The sequence below is a fragment of the Xiphophorus couchianus genome, chromosome 18 (genome assembly GCF_001444195.1).
Source record: "Xiphophorus couchianus chromosome 18, X_couchianus-1.0, whole genome shotgun sequence".
NCBI classification, from domain to species: domain Eukaryota; kingdom Metazoa; phylum Chordata; class Actinopteri; order Cyprinodontiformes; family Poeciliidae; genus Xiphophorus; species Xiphophorus couchianus.
In genome coordinates this window covers 10,286,124-10,310,847 of record NC_040245.1, presented here as the reverse complement: position 1 = coordinate 10,310,847, position 24,724 = coordinate 10,286,124, and the positions used below count along the sequence as shown (strand labels likewise).

The following is a 24,724-nucleotide window of genomic DNA, read 5'->3' as shown; positions in this document are numbered from 1 at the left end:
GCACGCACTCCGATTCACCACCGGGAGGCGCTGAAGGCACTTTAGTGGTGATTTGTATTGACTGCTGTATATTTACTCACATATTAACGTTTCAAATACCAAAAAAGTCAAATACAGTTGCTGCTTCCGTTAATTAAAAAAAAAAATCTTGTAATTCTCTCTAGATGATTTTCTTGTCACAGTATGCATAAAATCCCCCCACCCCCAGCATATTTTATTTTACTTATATGTATTTTTTTCTTTTCTTTTCTTCTGTTTATATACAATATCAGTGTTTCAAAAATCAGGTCTCACGAAAGAAACACAAGCACAGAGTTTCTAGCAGAAGCCCTTTATGACCAATAATAACTTCAAAAGAACCAATTCTTGGAAATCAATTATAAGGAAATTATGGCTGCTTATTAGAACAGCACCTCTTAAAATTCTTGAAGCAAAACTGAAACTGTTTCTGTGATCAGTTTTGTTTTTGTCCAAAGTAAAAATACATCTAAAAAGAAAGTAGAGCTTTCTTTTTAGCTCTACTATTTCTTTCTTTTTATCTCGGTCTTAGGTTTTGTGAGCTGAGTTGAAAGAGTTTGGGTTAGCTGTTGCACATTCCTTTTGGCTTTTCTTTTTTGATCAAAATAAAACCTCATGAAATAGTGTGAAAGAAGACTGAATTTACATTTCAAAGCAGCAGGTTTCTCAGATAAGATGGGTTGTAGTTAATTTTTTATTTTTTTTATTTCTTTCTTGTATAAAATTAAATTCCTGTGATTTAGAAAACAATTAATGTCATCTGACTTTGCTGCAAAACCAGCTGCTGAGAAGACATTCTCAAGTCCAGATATCGTCTGTCCTAAAATGTGTTATTGAGTTATAACGGTGCATAATAATCCACAATTCAGTTCAGTTCAGCTTGATTAGAGAGCACTATTCCATAAGTTGTCATAAATGTTTCTGAATTTATAATTATAATGATATTCAGTTCCAAATTCTTCTCATGTCAATCCATCTCCTTACAGTACAATGCAATCAAATGGAGCTGATTATGAAAGAAGAGCTGGTCTCAAAGGTCACCATCAGTTCATTGGTGGTTATAGTGATGTGGAGAAATTCATACAAGAACGCAACAACAAAGCATACTTTATATCTGCTGTAATGGACAGTGAGCTTTTTAAAATAAATTGCCTAAATAATTTAAATTTGTAGACTATTTAAAGTAAATTATTCAAAGTGAATTTTCTAAATTAAGAATGTTGCAGATTGTTTATGGATGTTTGTCTGTTTTGATTAGCATTGTTGGTGGTTTATATTTTGTTTTGTTTAATGATATTTGGTACCCCCCCAAAACTTTGTAATGTTTTGGGGTTTTTTTTGTATGTACCTCACAGGCTGCCGTAGCTAATGAGGGCAGGCCCTATAAAAGCTGGTAGAATCATTGTACCAATGAATGATTTGAACTGTCAAGATGTTTGGTACAAAGAAATCAACACTTAGTGTTCCCCAGTGAAAGCAGCGAGGTACGTTTTGTTTTGTTGTTTGTATTGCAAGTTTATGTTTTGTATTCTAATATTTGTATATGTTTTAGTTTTCACGGTGACTGAGGTAACTGTGGTGACTGTGATAATCATGGTGGATCTTCATCAAAGAAAAAAATAAAACGCTAAATTCACCCGTCGAGACTGGCTGAGTAATTCAAGTGCTGGGGAGCTGCTACATCTGCATTTATTTGGTTATGGGCTCCAACCTATGAATTACAAAATGATAAACAAGAGGAGGATTTTAGATTGGTGTTCAGTACTGAAGAAAAATGACAAGGTAGCAATAGTCCCGGTTAAAGTCATCAGGTTCCCTCTTTGTATGAAATGCCACTTCAAAAGGATGGCATATTTTTCCTGCTTCTGGGAGCATCAGATTATTTCTAATTCTGCACACTTTTTTTAAGGATATGTGAGAAATTTTACAATCAAAATGAGAAAAAAAACAGCAATTCTTTTCTAGATCTACCAGCTTCCTAAATCTCAATTTCTCGACTATTTTCCAGAAGATCTGAGATGCATATTCCCAAAGGTAAAAGTTTTTAGTTGGAGCATAAACAGAAACCAGTCATATTTCTATTTTAACACAAGCATAGAAACAACGCAGGTGTTTTATCCTGGTTAAGAAAATGACAGTGATTTTAGATTGAAATTATGCCACCAAACACTGTTCTGCAAACATAATCTTCCATACAGGGTCTCTTATTTGTAGGGAATCATTTGCTGAGTGATTTACACATCAGTGTAAATATTCATGCCTCCACACAATCTATTAAAAATCCATAGTGCTGACTGAGCTGCTTCTTTCTGATGCAGCACACAGATCAGTGGAGGCTGGAAGACAAAACTTTTTTCTACCAACTTTTGCTTTGTTTACAATACATGGTGAATAAACAAACATGCAAATTTATATAGCAATGTGTGACAAGTAAAAAATAACTAAATGTTTAAAATTAGGTAATGCAATTGCAAATTGTGCCGTGTTATCTTTGTGCTCACACACCTAAATGTTACAGAATGGCAAATTTGAAAATCTATCGATGAATGCATTTGTTTTAAATACTGCTTCTGTGCTGCCAGTGGGAAGCCTGTGTTTAAAGGAGGGATGTTACACAGCGACAGTGAGAACATGTTTATGAAGTTACTGCTATTTTATTGTCTTTATTGAATACTCTCGATAACTTTGCTGAAACAGAGTAATTTTTAATCCAGAAGAGCATGAAATATGTTGTCATTCTTAAAGAACAAACACTTTATTTAATTTTTTTGAGTTTTATAACAAGGCAAAGCATAAAACCTTTGCGAGAAGAGGATGAATAAATTTTCTTTTATGGGACGTTATTTTTGAAGAAATGATATTAAAAAGACTCCAACCTAATGACAAGAAAAATAAATCCAAAAAATGTTTGTATTTGTTCAATGAATAAAACTGCTCAAACTTGCATTTATTATGTTATCTATGTTTAAAATATTAGCTAGATTTTTGGACTTTTCACAATTATTCTTAGCAACATGGGTTAAAATAATAAAGAGTCACTCCAGCTCAAATACATTGCAATTTGTTTTTGTAATGTTGCAAAATATAAAAAAGGTTTATGGTGTAACAACTTATGCAAGACTCTGTATGTTGTATAAAACATACAGTCCTAGCGTGTACAGATTGTGTTGTATTGATTTCTGGCAGGTTTTGCATGTCGTAAACAACCCAGAGGCAGAGTGAGAGAGGTGAACTTTCAATGCCTGACAATGTTAAGCCAAGTGTTTTATTTCACATCACTCAGAGCTTGAGAACCTGGATGAAAATGCAGTTATTTAACCACCTGGACACGGTGAGTGAGCGTTTGTTTTTTTTATTAGAACATTAAACAGCGACCAACAGAGAGGAAAAGAGAGCAGCCACATGTTTGTTAGCAGCTGTACACTGAAGCACATGTGTGATCCTCCATGTTAATCGATCAGGATTTAATGCTGCTCTGGATGGAAACATGCACTCACTTCAACAACCATTACATCTGATATACTTCTTCACTGTACAAAGAATCTAATCATTCTTCTGTTTTGAAATTAACAAATTCTTCATAGAAAAGTAACACTGTTTACAAATGTATGATTCTTTATAATTACAGTTGGACTTTATTGTACAGGGAGTTGGGTTTTGTGATGAGTTACATGTAACATGTGACCTCCAATAATTCTTCTGTTTTGGCAGCATGGACTGAAGAGACGATTTCTCTCTTTGGTGCTGCGTGTTGCTACAAATCCTGAGAAAAGTACTCAGCATGAGTCAACAGGTTTTTGTTTGTTTTTTCAAAAAAAAAAAAAAAAAATCTTACAAACACCCACAGTAACGAAAGACCAATGCAGGCAAACATTAATTACAACAGTCGAGACGAGCTGAACCCTGACCATTGCTCTCCGTGGCCACAAGAGGGCAGCGCTGCAACACATATTAAATTCCAATCCCGGAGCGAGAAAACACCAATGTTTTCTAATAACTGTAGGTTCCCGACTCCAGGGCCTTACAATCCGCATTATGTCATTTTCTGTTGTTGTGTTGGAAAGGATAAATCCGATTAAAGTTCTTTAGTTCATGATTAAAAACACATTCACATACAAATGTGAAAAAGAACATCTTTTTTTTCTTACCGTTATTAAATTAGACTAACCCTTTTCTGTTTAGATCAGTTACGGTTACCAGAATTATTATTATTTCTATTTGCTAAATACTATAATACTTTTTATAAAAACTTTAAAATAAGAGGTTAGCATGAATTTGTTTAGTATCTGGTGGAATTGCCTTAAAACTGTTTTAGGGTTTCTTTCCATGAGACTCAAAATAGGTTGGTGGAATTTTATCCATCCATCCATCCATACATTTTCTGTACGCCCTTGTCCCTAGTTGGGTGAGGAGGGGTGCTGGTGCCTATCTCCAGCTAATGGAGAGGCGGGGTACACCCTGGACAGGTGGCCAGTCTGTCGCAGGGCAACGCAGAGACAGACAGGACAAACAACCATGCAGACACACACACACTCACACCTAGGGAGAATTTTAGAGAGACCAATTGACCTAACAGTCATGTTTTTGGACTGTGGGAATTTTAGCCAATTATACTATATTATATTATTATTACTTATTATTTACCCACACACTTTTTTTTTTAACTCTGTCTGCAAATCCACTGAAATCAGGGATTTCTACTAGCCACTTCAAAACTTTAACTTTAATGTTCTTAACTTACTTTGTAACTAATTGTCAGTATAGTATAGTGTAAATTTGAAAGACTCACTTGCTACCAAATTTTAACTTTCAGACTGAGGTTTTGAGATGTTGCTTTGATTTTTACTCATGATGTTCTTTCTACAAAATGCCATCTATTGTGTGAAGTGCCTTTGTCTCATAATACACACAACATGATGCTGCCACCTCTGTGGTACACAGTTGGGATGGTTTCACTGGTCACAGGACATGTCTCCAAACACTAAGATCTTTGTCCCTCTATGCATTTGCAAACTGTAATCTTTTTTTTTGAGTTGCTTCTGGAGAGGATTCTTCCTCTCTAAAGGGCCTTTCTCCTCATGCTGGTACAGGACTCATTTCACAGCAGATAATGACTCTCCTACAAGCTTCAGTCAGCATCTTTACAAGGTTTGCTTTTTTTCTGGTTTTTAAAAATATTTTACACCAAACTACGCTCATCTTTTGGACACAGAACCTGTCTCCTTCCTGAACAGTATGTTTATACGTATGCCTCCATTTAACTCAGATGACATCATCTGGATTTAGGTTTGTTAATCCCAACTGATTTAAAACAGAAAAAGTTCAGTTAGCTTTAATACCATACAGTGAGAAAAAAACGAACAAAACGCATACGCATCTTTTCAAAGTGTATGTACCGCAAACGTGTTTTCTCTGGAGGATAATAAAAATAGGAATTTAGCCACAGCAAGGTTACTATGAGGTTTAATTTCCTGGCATGAGAGCAAACAATTTATGAACTGGAAATGGTAGTGAGCCTGAGAGTGGCATCTGCAGATGGATACTTCCTGAATGTTTGGCTGGCACTAAGATGCTACAAATCCATATTTACTCTAAGTTGACTGTTTTTTCATTACATATGAAATAAGCCTTTTTCATACAAAAAACAAACAAGAAAACATAATGCCTAACCTGAAACAAAACTCTATGAATCCTAAACATAATGTATGAGATATTTGCTAAATAGAAAAATAGATGATTTCAAAATAAATGTAAACATAGAAAAATATTTATAATCACATGATATTTGTACACAAGCTACAGTCACATGACTCATGCTTGGTTTGACCAGTGGTACTCAGTCACTGACGGTGATGATGATGTGGACCCATAGGCAGTGGTCTGAACACTGTTTCCTCCCTGATGAACTACGGGAATATGTGATGTGTCTGAAGAAACGGTGAGTTTTGTGTGGATCTTGAAAATTGAGGGTCACTGGGTCACCAAACAGAGCACTTTTCCACAGGGTTCATCGGAGAACCCTTGGGACAGTTGAAAACACGGGCAAACTCATCAAACTGGGAAACGCTGCCAAGCACCCTGCAGGGGAAGCAAACAGGAATAAAATAAAGTTAAAAGTGATGTGGAATGTGTAAAACATCACATTGTTCATGAATGTTTTGTAGTAGAATTATTTTTCAAAACCAAAATTAAATAAAAATGTCACCTGCAGTGCTCTGGTGCATGCTTGTCAGTGAGCAGCTGCAGATAGATGGACTGAGATCTTCTCTTCATACACCAGTTCTGACAGAAAACAACCCAAAACAAAATAAACACAACAGTGGCTTGAAAGGTTTATATCATTTTGGAGCTAGAAAACATAGTAAAGGATGAGAGACTTTTAAATCACAGTCTGACTTAAGAATGATTTTTTCTAAATAGTAACTTTAACAACCATACTGGCTGTCAACAGAGAACAAGCTGTTTTCTTAATTTTTAAAAAAGACCTTCTCAAAAAAAATATGTGGCGACTTACTGGCAATTCAGAAAAAGGATGGACTGAGAACTCTAAGGTGTAGACCTTTTGCTCAGAATATTAAAAAAACTGGAATCTTGCAATTAAAAGAAAAAAAAAAATAAAAACGCCCCAGAGATTTTTCTTTAGCCTTGTGTGGCCATAGTGTGATGCCTTGGTGTCAAAGGTCAGTGCTCCAAACACCATGTCATCACTCTTTCAACAGCTTTTGTGTCGGTTGTATTGTGCGAGCTTTGTTTCTTTTTATTTGTGATCATGTAAAATAAATATACATATCAAGAGCTACAGGCTGGAACAGAATTGAAATGGAAAAGCTATAAAAAGAATACAGCATATAATTCCAGTTAATTTTATTGCATTGACCTTATAAGCATCCCTGTATCACAATAAATTAGAAAAAATACCAGAGCTTCTGCAGCTGTATTTCTGGTCATTTTATGCTTTTCTTGATATTTTCTGCTGTGCTTTTAGTTAACCACTTTTTATGGTGTTTTAATCAGCTTTTCTGCATTCGTGATAAATTCTTATGCCTTTTAAACATCAGTTTTGCTGAGCAAATGTGCAACGAAGCGAGACAGCACACAAGTAAAAAGTTGACGAGAGAAGTGTTCATTCAAATGTTAAGGCAGTCACAGAGTGGCTAGTTGTATATTAACACACTGAACATTGATTTCTCAGCTTAGGACAACTAAGAAAGACATCAATTAAAGATTGAAACTCTGCAGGAACAACAAGAACAGCAGAGCCACTATGGTTGTGAGGTAGCCTGACACAATGCTGAATGAAGAGTGGGATAAAGACGCCCAGCAGGGCAGACCAGAAACGATCCAGAAACAATTAGGTGATTATCTTGAACATCTTCCAGCAAAATGAAGCACCATGATGAGAAACAAACTCCAGAACCATAGCCAAGAAAGGCCTGAGATCCTAACCCCTCTGAGAATCTATGGTCAGTACTTGAAGCTGGAAGACAAGCCAAAGTCAACAAATTGTGATCAACTATAAAGTGCATCTTTAGGGTTCTTTTACATGTCAACCCCCTGCCCCCAAAAAACACAATTTGAGGCGAAACTGTAAATGTGTTTTTGAAATACTCTCTAGTTATTTATAGAGTTGGATCAACAAAAATAGCATTGTTTCTTGAAAGAATATGCATGCCTCGTCCACCTGAGGTGTTTGATGCTTATAAACTAAACTTTAATCTCATCTAAACTCACCTGTTAGAGTTTTGCCAACTTTATACCTTTATTACATGTTGTGAATGGTGGCAAGATAAATAAGTGTCATCGTTCAGCGAAGCAGCCAGTAGCTGAGAGAAATTGGTCTTTGTGTCATGTCATAATTATACCCCAGAGAAACAAGAAGTTAGGAAACAGTAAATCCTACTTCGATCTCAGAATTCTGATCAACATAAAATAGTGATAATTTGAAAACAATGCTCATCTAATATTTAAATATATATTAAAAAGGATTTTAGGGATACCAATAATTGTGCCACTTTATTAAAAACAAATAAGTACTCAAGGGTTAGCTATAAAGGTAAAGCTTTCATGTTTAGAAATTTCAGAGTAGGATCATGGTACTGTGACAGAAAAAATAATTAGTTTAAAAGTTTCTTTTCTTTTTCTAATACTTTCTAATCTTCCTCTGTGTACAGCAACCAGAAATGTTGACAGAAAAATAATATCTAATACAGCTTTTTCTGGTTCACGTTTTTCTATTGTTGATGTGGTGGAACACTGAGTAACTGTGTGGTCTGACTCTGTTTCTTAGGTGACGACAAATTAAATGGAATAAAACCCTGCTATTTGTTTGTGATTAATACTTTTAAAGTCCTCATGCTGTAATGATCACATTTCTCTTAACTTATTCTGGGTTTTACAGTTACACCTAATAAGTCTTATGTTTAAAAGACACGTGTGTCAGCCTGCTGTGCAGGTTGGAGGGTCGGATTCATTTTGTTCGAGGTGATTGCATCGCCTCAAGCGTTTTATTCACACTTGCATATGACATTTCAAATGAATGTAAGCACATATTCCTGATTTTCATAACACTTCCCCCAGGGCAGGAGTTTTAAAAAATGAGCCTAAACACACCACGTTGCATTCTTAAGTGTTTTCAGATTCCGCCCCGGTTACATTAAGCTATGAATTTCAATGAAACCATTGAATTTCAATGATGACTTCTAATACTTAAAAGGATCAGGGGTGGTCTAGCGCTCGGAGACACCATGCTGTCATCAAGGCTCTGCTGATTTAATCCCTCTAATACTTAATGTATCTATCAGCTAATGCTGGTATGTGACACCTACAACCTGTCCTCTACCTTCCAGCTCCAGCTGAGAGTGGCACCTGATATGATTTGATATGTAAATGTAAAGAAAAACAGAGCCGCAGACAAACTTCCTCACCTGTGCAAAGGCTATGAAGAGCAGCTGTTCGTGGGTGTATTTTAGCTTAGGGAGGGGCCTCTCTGGACCATTATCCCTCACCCATTTTTGATATGCCTGCAAGGAGAAGTGAAGGGATAATGATTGACAGGAAATAGAAAAACAAATAACCTTCAGGTTAGATGTTAGAATGTTCCTCACTTTTCAAAGGAAAGTAAGAAAACAGAAAATATTCAAGCATGCTACAAAATACATACTACTTTATTTTATTGGGATTTTATATGATGAACCTGTACAAAGTAGTGCAGAATTGTGAATAGAAAAGTGTGAGATGTATTTGTATCCCGTTTGCTGTCTCATCCACACAGCTTTTAGAAAACCGCAAAGAAGGTTTGTTATGGCCATTTTTTTCCTAACTATTGCTTTTTTCTTACCACTCTTCCTTCTCTGCAACCTTTTTCCTGACCTGTTTATTGTGTTCAAAAATCTTCATAATGCCGTTTATTCACCAATGTACTCTAACAAACCTGTCAGGCCCATTAATTAGTCACAAGGAATCACATTTAGCTTATCCAACTTAATTTATTCTAATTATTAAGTTGTCAAGTTAAGCAAACATAAATAAAGTAGTTTTGACAAAACACTACTTGTGATCATTTACCACAATTTTTTAAAGTTGGAGGTGCATTTTCTCTATTTACAGCATTTAAGCTGAGAATAAATCTTTCAAAAGTGGAATTGATTTAGTAATTAGGTAACTTCTGCAGACAATTGGTGTTGCTGGATTTTATTTAGAGGTGTAAAAGTAATTAAGAATGAATAAAAATGCACCCTATTCTTCAGAAAAATCTGTACTTCCTTCACGAGGAATTCCCAGTAAGCGCGGGTCACAAGCTTGCGTTGATTAAGTCTCTGCCCTTTGTACACACCGCCCGTCGCTGTGTGCCACTCTGTGTTTATCTGCCACATAAAATCCCAAAGAGCGGCATAAGAGTTTATGATATTAATGGAAAAAGAGGTATGAATATTTTTGCACGGCACTATAGGTGAATTATGTAACTGTAGGGAGATTAACTTTTGTATTTACCAGTATTAAATACTCCTCAGTTCAGTGGAGACTTGATATTCTAGACTTGATATAGAATTATACAAGATCCACATTTGTCTTTCTAAGGAAACTCAAATATTGAAGGAATGAAATTGAAATAAATCAGATCTTTTATCTTGAGTTTAGTGCAGTTCAGCTTTTACTCATTTAATAAAACAAACTAGGGTGGTTTATAAAGAATAATTCAAACCAAATACAGGATTTAAGAAGTGTTCAGAAAGCTACGGGGGAAAAATTGAATTATAAATGCAAAGTTTTTTTACTTACATAGTACGACAATTTTAGTCCTCCCATGTCAGCTATGTTCTCTCCTAAAGTCAGGCGGCCATTCACCTGCACACACAGGAAGGACGAAAGATTAATAAAGAGTAAAATGCTTTTTAAAGGGCTGTAATATCAAGTTCACTCCGGCCAGGAGATCTATGGTACAAAACACCGGTAAATGCTCCACTGGGGCTTGAAATTTTGCATGACTCACGTCAAAGGTCACTTTGACTCTGCATGTCAAACCTTCATGTTGTGTACAATGGAGTCAAGTTCATGTAGCTACATCTGGAAGCAGGATGAAACAGCTAGCAGTTATTTTTGTTTTGATTTTGTAATTTTAAAACGATGCCATAAATTGGACATTGCTCTTTTGTTATGTGTCATCATATTAGTTCTTGGACAAATATTGTGATTTCTTGGAACCACTTCCTGTTTTATTTCCTAGCTTTAACTTCATGCAGTCGTGGCTAAAATGCTTAATAGTGTTTTAGATGCTTAGATTTATAAGATGTTTGCATTTCAAATTATTCTAAGTCAGAGATTTATTTAAAAACATTCATTTTACAACAAAAACCCCACATTACCCAGGTGAAAAATAGTGAGCTAACGATAAACTTGAATTTAATCAAAAGCAGAAATGTAGCTGTAAGACAGTCCAGCTGAATTCAGTTTATCAAACTAATCACTGATAGATTGCTATAAAAAGAACAGATATCCTTAAAGCATCATCAGCATCTTCAGGTAGGAATGGGGCAGCACTGTTGCCTAGCAGCAAGATCATGGGTTCACGTCGCAGATCTGCTCATGGGCTACACTTTCTCTCACATGTTGACAGCTGGAGACATTCCTAAGTAGGAATGAGCAGCTGATGATAATGATAGTTGCTTACAATAGTAACCTTTAGAGAAAAATGTTAAGCCTTCACCACTTCACAAAAAAGATCTTGCATATAAAGAAAATGGTGCTAAGAATTTAACATGGGATACAACTTTTTCAAGATGATCAAAAAGTGGAGCAACAACAAAAAAAAGTTCAGAACCATTTCTTCCAGACGACCCCACTACGACAGTGTGTTCCCACCAGTGCAGAGCTTGCTCAGCATAGTCTGAATAGAAATGGAAATGAAGGCCTTCAGATAGACATCTTGTTTACAAGGCATCATAAACCATGTCGTGTCCAATAAAAACATCAAGAACGGACTGAAACCCTGTGAGACGTACTAAAGTGGACAAATCCTTTCTAAATGGCATTTTTGAATACTTATGTATTTTATAGTGGGAAATTATCTGCATTTGTATAGTACTTTATCAAGTAAGAGGGCAGACTGACAGAAGTGAGGCTGTCATGCAACCGGCATTGAGTCCTCTGACCAAAACTCTTCATTATGTTGAATACAATTCAATGTGAAGTAGGTCAGATCAGTCTGATTCAGTTTAGTTAAACTGTAATGAAATACAACTGAATTCAGTTAATTAAAAAATGTAATTAGTAAAAAATTGTCCATGGGAACCTGCAGACTGACTCAAATCCTGAGAATCAATATAATGTAGTGATGTCTGAATATTTTCCATGACAGAACATGGTGTCACAAGAAAAAAGTGATCACTAAGAAGCTCAAATAAAACTGATATTTGGGACCAGTTGCCTGGAAAATTGAGGTTATGGTACTGTATATTTTGATGCCGATCTGAAACCAAGCGAACTCAGAGCCAGCATTGCCCATACCGTTACCGATACTTGTTATTCAAATATGATATATGTTCAAACAAACTGTAGTTTTTCCTTTTAAATATTTTGGTAAAACCTAGGACAGAATTCAGATAAAGACTATTGGTGTCTAAAACAATACTTCAATAACATTAACACAATAAAGAAAACCAATAGAAAGACAAAACTAACTGTGCTTTGTTTTCTAATTAAAAAAAGTACAAAAAATTGTCATGAGAGCAAATTGAAGCAAAATTATTTTTACTTTAGAGTTGAGAAAATACAATACAAAAATAAAGTAAAATTTAAAGAGGGGATCTGAAACTACAGTATCCATCTTATGGCAGTACTGATTGGATACTGATATAGACTCGGTATCAATATTATGAATATTTTGAATCGATCTGCCCACCTCTACTGGAAAAGTTTCCAGATCTGTACTCCATTGAGAATCTCTAATTATTTTTCATGAAACTAGTATAATAAAAAAAAAGATTATATCAACGTCAGTCAGGGAGAAGCATCAACACTGTAATTTGACTGTGTACATAATTTTGTTGCTGATAAAACACTTAAAACTTCTGAAATGGACGTCTTTATTACCCAAAATATTGAAAAGCACCTAAAAATACTGAAGCCGCAGAATAAGATTTTGCCACTACCAAGCCGTTTGTCCACTAGAATGCTATTAACTCTTTATCTCTTACAAATGAATGAAGTGAAAGCAGAACAGGCAGAACCGGGACACTCAGATCAATTGTCCCAAGTCGTATCGTAAGTTTCAATCACCTGCCTCCATTAAACAGGACAAAAATTAAGAGCTTAGAAGTTATTTCAACAAATAGAATCACTATATTTCAATGAGAGGTATGTAAAAATATCAACTGTATTATAAAATAAAAATAAATGCGTTTTCAGTCAGTGTTACTTGTGTTGTAAGGATTAAAGCCCACCTTCTGGTTATATACAGTGAAGTTATCGTAGAGCTTGACAATGCATTCAGCCTTTTTCTGGAACTTTCTGTAGGACTCCTGAGTCCACCACTGTTTGAGGTTGCCGTAGCGATCGTACTGGCCCCCTAGGGACATGAACCATTGCATCACTAAGATGAAGGGCAAAAGTGCAGGGTGGATGTTGAATATTAGCATGAAGTCAGCATAATTATAACTTTTCTTCACAGTCAAAGAACAGCCACACATGCTGTCGCTCCAGATTTTGGAGAACAGATTATACTGTAAGTTCCCCTTACTTTGTTTGTAGATTAAACCCCTTTATCTCACAAATAAGCACAAAATGCACCATCTCAAGAAGCTTATGTTATCCAATTGATTGCTAGGTGGATAGCAGATATCAAATGAGCATCATGGTAGTTTTTGACTGGGATCAAAAGTTATAAGTAAATAATAAAGAAGCACAGTGAAGAGGCAAAGTAAAAAATGGCAAAAAATAACATTTGTTTATGTAATAAAACACGGACAGAGAGGTTTTCATTCTTACCCCAGTCATCATAACCGTGTGTCAGCTCATGGCCAATGATAGCTCCTATTCCGCCATAGTTCAGAGATCTGTAAGCAGAATGGGAAAATGGAAAATTACTGAAATTCAAACTTAATCGACGTCTACACATACCTGAACAACAAAGAGGAAGAAATAATCGTTTTTTAAAAAAATGGAAAGTCAAAATTATGAGCTGCTGTGCTCACGTTGGTAACTGTTGATGAACTTTACAGAGAGTTAGATTAGAACTTTTTACATTTTGAATCAGACAATATGAGTTCAGTTTGACCTGGTCTTATTTAAACGTTCCTATGCCACAGCAGCAGCAGCCATCTTGTTTCAAGAACGGAGTGACCACCTGGTGATGACAGCAATTTGGGAAATCTTTTAATGTTTTGTTGTCCTTGTATCACACCATCATACATAGACATTATTATATTTATTATATTTCAAATTATAAATCTAGTAAATAGACCGGCACTTAGAGATAAAGTGTTTCAATGATTTCAATTGTTACTTTAATAAAATCCAATGTTTTTGAAAAGAAGTGGTTTGTATTTTGTAAAATTTGCTAGTTCAAAACCCTGTGATGTTATAACCTTGGTAGTTAGCACTTTAAGTGTCATATTGTGACAGACTGACAAATTAAGACTAATGTAGCTGACTGGTGGTAAATAATGTCGTAAGACATTTATCAATATTTACTAATAGCCACACTTTGTCCGTATACTTTTTCATAAAGTTGCCCTCTAAGAGGCATTTCCCCAACAACCCACAATTAATATCCTACAGATTTTTCAAATTTAATGCTATACACTTGACCTCTTTATAGCATCTGGCAAAAAAAGCAATTTGACCGATTTACGGTGTCTCATTGCTGTCAGTTACTTGGCTTTCTTTACTTGTGTCCCTTTGTCCTCATTGGAAATTCTGCTTAGCCAAGCAGGATTAAAAAACTGAGCAAATGAGACCTTGCTTGAATCCATGTGTTTTGGATTTGTATTGAATACAAATCAAAGCAATGCCACCTTTTTATGCTTGTATTAATTAGAAAGGATCAAATATATGTTTCACAAGCAATGCACAAATCCATAGAGGGACTTGGAACATAAATCTTAATTTCCCTAGTTGTTGATTAAGAAAAAATAAATGGCACAAATCATGTAAGTTCCCAAAAGTTTCCTATGTCCTCCCCAAAAAGCCTCACGTTGCTCCTCCCTCTCCCTGAACCCTGTGGTGAGCGGGAGAGGTGTGTGTGTTGTACATGCAGATCCAGAGAGCGATGAGAGGGTAGACTTAAGGCTATTCACATGGCTACATCTGAAAATGACTTTCTGACAGCTAGTCGATAAGCTCCCTCACACTGGACCGACTTCCTTGCTAAACTAACAGGCTGTTTGAAGCTTCATTATACTCAACATCAGTGCAGAGGTGTGTGTGTGTGTGAGAGTCTATATGGGAGGTTGAGGCTACTGCAGTAATAACTTTATGGTGACATGTGTCTGTGTGTGTGGGGTGTGTATGTTTTTACAGCCATTAATTAAAATCGATTCGCATGCATAGCTACCACTAGCAAAAGCAGTGGTGATAACCTCTAATGAAGACATAAAAATATAAGAAAAAGCTGAATGCGCCAGCCACTAGGTCTAATTGTTTTATGCTTGTGAGTATTCTGTTGTTCAGGAGAGTTATAAAACTACAGGTGATATAGTGTAGTGTAGTCTCACAGTATGTGAGAGTTGAAAAATTATATTTTTGTTTGAAAGAATTATCTAGACTAGTCATATGTTCTTGTCATTGAGGTCAACAACTGAGTCTTTAACTCATCTGTCCATAAAACGTTTATGTGGGTAAATTTCAGTCAAAATTAAAGTAATTAACTTTAGGAAACTATGTTTTTTTCTTTGTTTTTGTTTTACATATTTGTTAAAACTGTCACTACATTGTGAAACCTCACATCAATCATCCTTGAGTATGCACTGCTCACACCTGCCCCTTGCTCTCTGCTGCACTACTGCTCCTTTCTCTCAGCGGAGCCTGCCGTTAATGGGGCTAATTAGCATGGCCAATAATGAAGACAATGATTGACAGTGCTAAGATCCTCCTCCTGACTCTGATTGGCTGTTTCTGACCGGGAGCGGTGTATTTCTGGAGATGGCAGTAGGATCACATGGAGAAGGCAGAGGGGCCCGATATTTTCACAGATATTATGTCTTATATTATATTGTCATGACATAGTGACGGTATTAATTAATTAATTTAAAAAAACATGATTTTCTTTAATAAAAGTTACCTAATGCAACTTTAAAGGTATTATATTTGAAGCAGGGTTTTCTTTCTTGATCAGCACACTCAGTTTATGGTGCAGTAAAAGTAGAATCACTACGGACTTTAATTCTGGCGTTCTAGTTTCTCATTTATTTTAGCATCGGTGATCATCTTAGTGCTTCTGCACATTTCTTAGATTCTGCATCAACTATTTTATTCTGTACAGTCTTTCATACACTGTATATGTGATCTTACTGTAAAGTCTTTATAGGATTTCTTCATTTTAAATGTATATATGTTCTTTAATCTGCCTCACTTTGCTGCTAGCACACCTGAATTTTCTCTCTGAGTGACAAATAGAAGATAATTTTATTCTATTCTATGCTATTTGCTTATAATGATGATATGACAGCAACTGAATATTACAAATTTTTGTAGCCAATATTTCTGTTACTGTAATTCCTTAGTACTTTATTAGAAAAATCTCATCCGATACTCAAGTGAGAGAGTTAGATCAGGCAACGACAGACAGGGAAGTGATCTTCTTTCATGCACCATCAAATTACTCGACGGACTTAAATTTAGGGAGACGACCTTTCAATGACACCTGTTCCATTAGCAGTGGCTTGTTCAGTAATTGAGCTCTTGGTGGGTAGTTAAATTGGTTTAATCAGGTGTGCTGGGACATCAGGAGAAGCAGAGGGTTTCCAGACTAATGTGGTCTTTAACGACCGTTGCTGTAGCTGTGGAGCGACTGTGGACTCTCTGTGGAGAGGCAGCGGGGATACTCACTGTGGAAACTCAGGATTGTAGAGGGTGGGCTGCAGGATGCCAGCAGGAAAAACTGTGAGACAGATTAAAAAAGGTGACATGAGAGAGTTACAAGTGTTTAGAAATTTATTAGGCCAAAATCCTACCCGAATATAACCACTCAGTCATTAATGAAAAGAAGACGGGGAATAATTTGCTCAGGTCAGAACATGAATGAGGTGGTAAGAATACAAAAATTAACAAGAGATGTTTATTTTAATGTTCTCAAAAAGCAAAAATATATAAAGAAATCCATCCATCCATGAATATGTTTTGGATTAAAGAAAGTTTATATTTAATGGAATGCAGTTCTGTGTTGCCTTTAAGCCTATGTGTTTTGCTTACAATTCTAATACATTGTCATACTATTGCACAGCCGCCTTACATTTACACGTGTGCCGCCGTCCTCACACACAATATTTACATTTCATATTTCATGTAATATAATGGAAATCCAAAGATTTTTTCACATTTGGATGCCTATTGATACCTTTGAAAAGTGAACGTGACTGTTGGTGCTACATTCATTTTATTTCAGTGAGTAATTATCTGACTACGTTGTAACTTTTATTAATCATTGGAATTTTACTTTTAGAAGGTCAGCTTAGTATGCACATTTTTGAAAAATGAAAAACAGCAAAGTTAAGTCATGGAAAAGTAAAATATGCCTTTCTGACTCAGTTGAACAAAATGCACTCCACACCACTGATCCAGACATACACACACTATTCCAACTAGGAGTACATTAAAAACAACCTAACTACTTCAAAGGTGAAAACTTGGTGTTTCACAAAATTTGTTTCATTTTTAGGTTTTAATCTGCCAGAATACATGGGAAGATAAGAAAAGATGCTACAGCAGCTTATAGTAGAGCTATCAAAACCACTCTGGTACTACAACTGGAAGTTGTTTTTTCAGAAACGCCCTGCAAAGGTTCACATTGAGAGACAGAAATCTGATACAGCAACAACTTTTGAGAAAGCAGAAATCCTTGGTCTTAAAATCAAACTTGACTACACTTGAAAAAACAATGAACACAAGGAAGGAAAATGAAAAAATGTGGATAACTTGAGAGGAGTAAGAGCTTATCTGCTAAGAAAAAATATTCCAGTGGCTCTGATGACTGCGTTTGTCAAACTCCTTCTGTCCCCCAGCATCAATCTGTGAGCAGGCCATTGATTTTTCTGGAAGAGATTGAATCCTTCAGGCAGACACAGACGGCGGGCGATCCTGGGAGACGATGAAGAGCGAAGGAAGGGGTGATAGCGCTAGACTAGATTTGTTAAAGCTCAGGAAGGTGATACTGCTTGTTTTTCCTTCAGGGGTGCATTAAACATCCTACTGCTGTAGAAAGGGAGGAATGAGGGGGATTATGGTATGGCGAGATTTACATGTTTTTTGTTTTGTTCCTCCAGAAGTTATTGTCTTTGACTTGCTGTAAACAGACAGCAACATGGAGTAATTGTCTGTGACTAAACACAGGAAGGGTTCCCTTGTGTGTGCGCTTGTTTGTGGCAGAATCCGCCACTTGTATGGCTGTGACCGATGAAAAGTTATGCACTAACCCATTTGATTCTTGTTAGGGAGGTAGTAGGCATTAAGAGCCTGCGGGGGGAGAAGCCACCTGAGGAAAGGAATTGGACAAAAAAAGGTTTTAGAGACAAGATCCCCTCACACTCTATCCACTCCAAACACACTGAACAGAATCACAAACACCGCTGCCTTTATCCCTCCAAACCCCCTGTTGAGATAGCCACTCTGTAACATTCCACAGCTGAAGTGCCTCTGTGCATACAAAAACATGGATGGTTCCTTTATGGTAATCCACTTAAAGCCAGTAAAATCGATTGGCATAGATCCCCCAAATGACTTACTCCGACAGTCTAAGATGCCCTTGTTCCAGCTAAAGGAGTGATGGCTCTGCATGGACTGAGGAGAGACGGTGGAGCGACAAGACAGACGGTTTCTGTCTTTATTTAACACCGACAAAACCTAGTGAGTGATAGAACGTCCACTTTTTGGTGATAAAGAGGGCGTATGTGAGTGTGGGCTAACGATACTGTTGTGTCAAGCATGCTGGAATACTAATGCGCCAGTAATGTGTTGTCATAACAGAAATGCACTCAATCCAAGCCGAGCAGGGCTGTATTTTAGAAAAATGAACCGTATGTCCCACAGCACTCTTCTGCTGCCTGGCTGCTACAGATAAGTATGTCAAATGGATTTTCTGCAGCTGTTTATGCTGATTTAGGATCTGTTTGTTTAATTTAGAGGTACATCAGCAAACGTGGCAATAGAGAGATTTCTGGGAACATATGTTAGGCATGTTAGACACATGAGAGTCACGTAGCAGGGAAAGGGATGCATCTGAAACATGCAGGATAATGTTGGGAATTACAGAACTAAAAGGTGACACTCACGCTGTCTTGTCCACTTCTTCATGTATTTTCCTGACAGACAGTTTGATGTTGAACTTAATGCTGTTGAGGATATTCTTGAAGTACGTCTTCTTGTTCACATCAAACTGCAAAGCAAGGGAACAGTGTAGATTTGAGTGTGAATAAAGGGTTAAAAACAAAGAAATTTCAGAAATGTGATTCATATCATGTTGGATATTCTAGAACAGGGGTCTGCAACGAGCAGGTCTGAAGCTACAAGTGGTTCTTTGGACCTTTTACAAGGTAATAACATGGGTGAAAATAATAAAGAATGAGTTTATATAGAAAAATTAAAAAAAATGCAGAATGTAGCAATTTCAAGAGAATGACACTAAAAGAACGACATCTTAGATCTATTTAAATGTTTTTGCATTAGGTTAGAAACTGTGTTTTTAATATAGTTTTCCAAAAAATAATATCCCACAGAAGAAAACATATTCATCCTCTGTTTTGCAAAGAATTTATGCTGTTAATTATTATAAACCCCAAACATTTAAATAAATTATAATTTTTTTAAGAATGGCAACACATTTCCTGCAGTAGATTTTCATAATATTTATAATTTCTCTCTTAAAAACATCCCGTAACATTTGCAGCGCTAAACAAATTTCATTTAACTGAACTAAAGACAAAGATGGCTCTTTGGATTGTAAAGTTTGCAGACTCCTGCTCTAAACATTACTTTGAGCTCGACCTATAAACCAGAATCTTTCCATTTTTAACTTCATCGGCTCTAACCAGTGAATATCCGGTAGGAAACATAAAAATATGATCTTTTTCCTGTCTTTGAATGCACCATGTACAAGCCCTTCCAGATCCAGCTGACAACACTCTTTCAGTGTCGATGCTGTTACCGAGTGACACAATGTAAACATTTAAAGTAGCAGTAAAGGGTGCTATTGTAAGGTGAAGTCAGAAGAAGCACACACATGTAGACAACATAATGAAAACTTGTTTTTTGTCAAGTTGTCTGTAGTTTATTCAGAATGAGAGGGAACATTACAGAGAGCAAATATCAGCAAGGCTACAAAAAACATTTTAAAAAATCACTTTGGCCAACTTCATTGACCCCTGAAACAGTGTTTTCACGTATTTGCTAGGTAAATAAAACAAATAATTGTGATATAAGACACTAATAACGTTGCTTCATCAGAAACTATTCACAAGTAGTTACTGACCTAAAAAGAATTTCTATTACAAATTTCTAGTAATGGTAGCCCTGATAATCGTAATATATGATGTCAAACTCTACCCCACCCCTGCCTTTTTTTGATTGGAAATTTAGTAAAACACTGTTTAATATAGCAGTTGGATTCCTTTACTGATTCTAATACAAATACTTGTTACAACTCACAGCAGGAAGGTTTTAAAAAAAGGAAAAAACAGTAAGGCTAGACACTATCTCACTGTGAATCTGCCTCTTCACCCTGGACAGGCATCTCTCCAAGCTTGGTTTACCTACTTAAATTGCAGAGGACTGATAAGGTGAAGCAGATTTTTTTTTTGCAGATGTTGTAGGCAGTGCACACCAACTCAGAAATTGAAATGTAGATGTCGGATTGAAGGGCTATGATAGGAAACTATAGGGAACTATATTTGCATAAACTTACTAAAAACATGCTGTGGGATTTTTGGAGAGGAAACTACTCAGAAAAGTAACAGAATAAACTTAACTTTCTCTCCCCTAATAATATCTTCTAGCTAAAGATGGAAACTTTAACTTCCATATTATGCAGTGATTTTGTGTTGATGTGTCGCTAGTAGAGCTAATTCTCAAGAAGACGTGGTACAGTGTTTATTGGTAAAGCTAGATTCATGATATTAATTAGAAAATCAAAGCATCTTGAACTGAGTTAGCTGGACGTGACACTGCAGGTTGCAGTTATTCATAATCAGTTAAAGGTAAAATATGAAAATAAGTAAACTAAAACAAATGCTTAGTTTGTCTTCCAGATGAGATTTTATGCAATTGTTCTGTAGCTAATGTTCCCACAAGCTTCCATGCTTTTAGCTATTATACTCCATCATCAGGACCAATTCCTACAGCATAATTAGCTTTCAGAAAAGTTCTGCAATCTCTATGTACTTGATTTACATCTACACATTCAAATCAACATTTGTTGTCTTGAAACTACACTTTCACAGCAACAATTAATACTACTTATGCGGTGTGAGTGTACCCTGTGCTGTAATTGGTCACTAGTGTTGTTTCTAGCTAATATTTTGAGTGGAAAGCTAGATTGTCTTCCCATTTCAAATTGTTATGTCTGGGGGCCAATGTCCAGATTTTCACAACTACAAACCTTAAAATGCAATGTGAAAAATCTGAAAATATCCAGTTGTGTAAATATTTAAGTAGCTGTTGTGTCCAACCACTCTGAGTTTGCCTCTCCTAAGGACATTGTTAATTCTGGTTTTCATGTTTACCACTTTGATGCAGAATTTTAATGAAAATCCTTTATTTCTTTTGAGTTATTTGTCAGCCGTCTTTTATAAACATATTGTTTGACAAGAGTTTTATTTGGACCTAAATCAACAACCCTTGTAACTGCTTCTTTATTATAAATAGTCCCATCACCATTCTGTAAATGATGGTGGATTTTTCTCTAACTGAGTTCAATCACGGTGATGCATGATGTTTCCACCTGAAGATAAATCCTTCCAGTGCTCAAGAGAAAGAGCTGGATGCTGGGAAGAATGACTGGAGGGGATGATGTGTGGGTACTGGATGACTGCACGGGGCCAAAGTGAAATAGGAGGTCCATGACTCACCCCATATTCCTGATCAATGAGTTCATCTTTGAGCAAGAAGTCTGGGTATCCCGTCATCACCATCATGTGCTTCAGCTGCGAGAAGAGGAGATGAAATTAGTGAGGTATGATGGAAAAAAGAAAGAAACAAATCGGTCGAACAAAATTCCACATCCGCTTTACAGCAACTGAATACCACACATATGTGCCTGGTTTCTGACCCGCTCTCTTGTGCGCATCAACTAATCAAGCAAACCCAGTCTAATAGGATTACAGAGAAGCTTTTTATATTCAGCATGCCCCTGTAAAAGGATTATAACTTTAGATTGTAAAAGTATTAGAAGGATATCTTGCAGTGCAGACCCTAAATCAGCACCACAGAGAGATCCGGATTAGGCAATCCTCACTTCTCAATGTCAAGCCCTTGATGTATGCTATCACATTTCTATCTTACCAAGCAATCAGTTAGTCTCGTTCAAAAGAAAAGAATCACAAAGAAGTTATTAAAACCTTTTCAAGTACTAATCGGATCTCACAGGAAGTCGTGTTTGTGATTTCAGGGTTCAGTTTAGGATTCAAACCTTTGCTCTGGCAGCCTCCTTGGTGGCCTCATCCATCCAGTCCAGTTCCTGCAGCCGAAGATCCAGGGCATGTTTTATGTCCTCCACCAGCTTCTGTACCTGGAGGGAAAATAGATCTAGTAGCAGTAAGTTTATAATTGCAAAACTACAAAAGTAATCCTTTGTAGGAGAGTGGGAAGCAGGGACATCGGTAGGATTGAAATATAGGCTGAAGAAAGTTATATAAATCAACATTCGTGGATACAAGTTTGCTTCATTAACTCATCTTTCACTAGTTGAAAAGCATTGAAGTCCTTATACCTGGTCCAGTTTCCTTCCCCCCATTACTGTTCTACTAAAGACAACTATACTCATGGCAGACTGGCCATCTGGCGTACAGAGCATTTTCCCGGTGAGCTGAAATGCTATTAAAGTGCACATGGTCTGACCAACCCACAAAACCAGTAGATCACTAGCCCACTAACACCAGGCTGACCCAATCACATTGATAAATACCAAGCATTTTCCTTTTGGTCCTGTCTGCATAATGCATTCTCTACAGAAAAAAAAAAGTCAGTGCAACAGTCCACCGGCCAACCACTTTCCCTTGAAACATGTATTTGATACAGAGCTTTGTTTGCTACAGAACCTTCTGTCAGATGGACTGCTTTCAGAAAACTTGTTGCTATGAAATGAGTCGACTAAAACAAACCAAACTTCGGTAAATATAATACAATGGGAAAATTCATCCATCCATCCATCCATTTTCTGTACACCCTTGTCCCTAGTGGGGTCTGGAGGGGTGCTGGTGCCTATCAGTGAACGTTTTGGGCGAGAGACAATTGGAAAATGTCAAGCAAAAGCTTGTTTTGGTTATGGCCAGTTAGTTTGTATTACACGCACCAGAAGCACTGAGTCCGAAACAAAATAAAACTATCAGACACCATGTTTCCTGAGGAAGAGAAAAATAGAGTTTCATCAAGAATTGAAGGTGGGCTCCTGGAGACCAAACACAGTTCAAATTTTCTGTGACATGTTTAAAACTCCCAAATTAAAATATAGAGCTCCATATTTATAAAAGGCACAGATTAGCACTGGATTAACACAAGCTCACAGTCTCTAATTTTCCTGCTATTTGTTTTATTACCAAACATCACGTAAAGATGTTGGGTAATTGGACCTCCCAGTTTCACTCCCAGCCACTACTTTCATCTGAATTTATCAACAACATTTGCTCATAAACACTCTTCGGATTTTTTAAATCACCTGGGGATGTATTAATATATTTATAATTAAACTGTGTTTCAGGTTATTTTTTGTTTTTATTTTCTTCAATGATGAGGCTTATTGGAGAGTGAGTGGACTCAACCAACTATTATCTTGATCTGCCCGAATAAGTGACCCGCTGATGTAAAACTATGAGAAGCAGTTATAGAGGATTCCTGCAAAAGGTGGTAAAAGGATTACTTGTAATGGGCAGATAATATCAAGAGCCTGTTTAACTGGAAGTACTTTCATCAAAGTTATAAGTGTCCAAACTGGGTAACAGTGGAGGTTTGTAATAGTAGCTCATTTGCCCATTCACCCTGTTTGAGCCTTTCAGCAATGCTCTCCCTCTGAACTCTGCTTATCCAGCCAAAAATTGTTAATTATTCACAACAAATTTGTAAAAAGGTTCAGAAAGCATTTAGAGTTGATGGTGGATTTTAGATTTGGTAAATAATACTTTTGTTTCTTTCTGAAAGTTGGTTGGAATATTTGGGCTTATTAATAAGCATTTTTATGGAATATGTGTCACCAGTATTTGAATAAGTACAAATATACAACATTAAAATTTCAGTGGCATTTCTTATTCAATTTCTGGTGACACATACAGCTCTGGAAAAAATTAAGAGACCACTTAAAATGATCATAAGTATATAGTTGAGTAAAGGGCTGCACAGTGGCGCAGTTGAGCTGTTGCCTTGCAGCAAGACGGTCCTTGGTTCGATTCCCAGCCCAGGGTCTTTCTGCATGGAGTTTGCATGTTCTCCCTGTTAGTGCGTGTGTTCTCTCCGGGCACTCCGGCTACCTCCCACAGTCCAAAAACATGACTGTTAGGTTAATTGGTCTCTCTAAATTCTCCCTAAGTGTGAGTGTGTGAGTGTGTGTGCATGGTTGTTTGTCCTGTCTGTTTCTGTGTTGCCCTGCGACAGACTGGTGACCTGTCCAGGGTGTACTCCACCTCTCGCCCGGAACGTCAGCTGGAGATAGGCACCAGCACCAGCATCCCTCCCAATCCCTCTAAGGGACAAAGGTGTTCGAAAATGGATGGATGGATGGATGGATAGTTGAGTAAAATTAACATTATTCCTTTATTCTAAGAACTAGAATAAAAGAATAATTTTCTTTCATGTC

General features: G+C 36.6%; 1 protein-coding gene across 2 annotated transcripts in view; it reads right to left on the bottom strand.

The window, feature by feature from the left end:
* Nucleotides 1-4,719: 4,719 nt before the first annotated feature.
* The window catches only part of ecel1 (endothelin converting enzyme-like 1), a 58,227-nt gene continuing 38,222 nt past the window's right edge, over nt 4,720-24,724 (bottom strand). For both annotated transcript variants that reach the window (XM_027999675.1, XM_027999676.1), the window contains 11 exons: nt 22,349-22,447; nt 21,789-21,863; nt 18,999-19,102; nt 18,144-18,202; nt 16,561-16,612; nt 13,501-13,568; nt 12,957-13,081; nt 10,297-10,362; nt 8,943-9,038; nt 6,224-6,300; nt 4,720-6,096 (listed from right to left, as the gene is read on the bottom strand). In XM_027999675.1, coding sequence (XP_027855476.1) covers nt 5,997-6,096; nt 6,224-6,300; nt 8,943-9,038; nt 10,297-10,362; nt 12,957-13,081; nt 13,501-13,568; nt 16,561-16,612; nt 18,144-18,202; nt 18,999-19,102; nt 21,789-21,863; nt 22,349-22,447 — 921 coding nt within the window. In that variant the 3' untranslated portion in view covers nt 4,720-5,996. The remainder of the gene's footprint in view (nt 6,097-6,223; nt 6,301-8,942; nt 9,039-10,296; nt 10,363-12,956; nt 13,082-13,500; nt 13,569-16,560; nt 16,613-18,143; nt 18,203-18,998; nt 19,103-21,788; nt 21,864-22,348; nt 22,448-24,724) is intronic.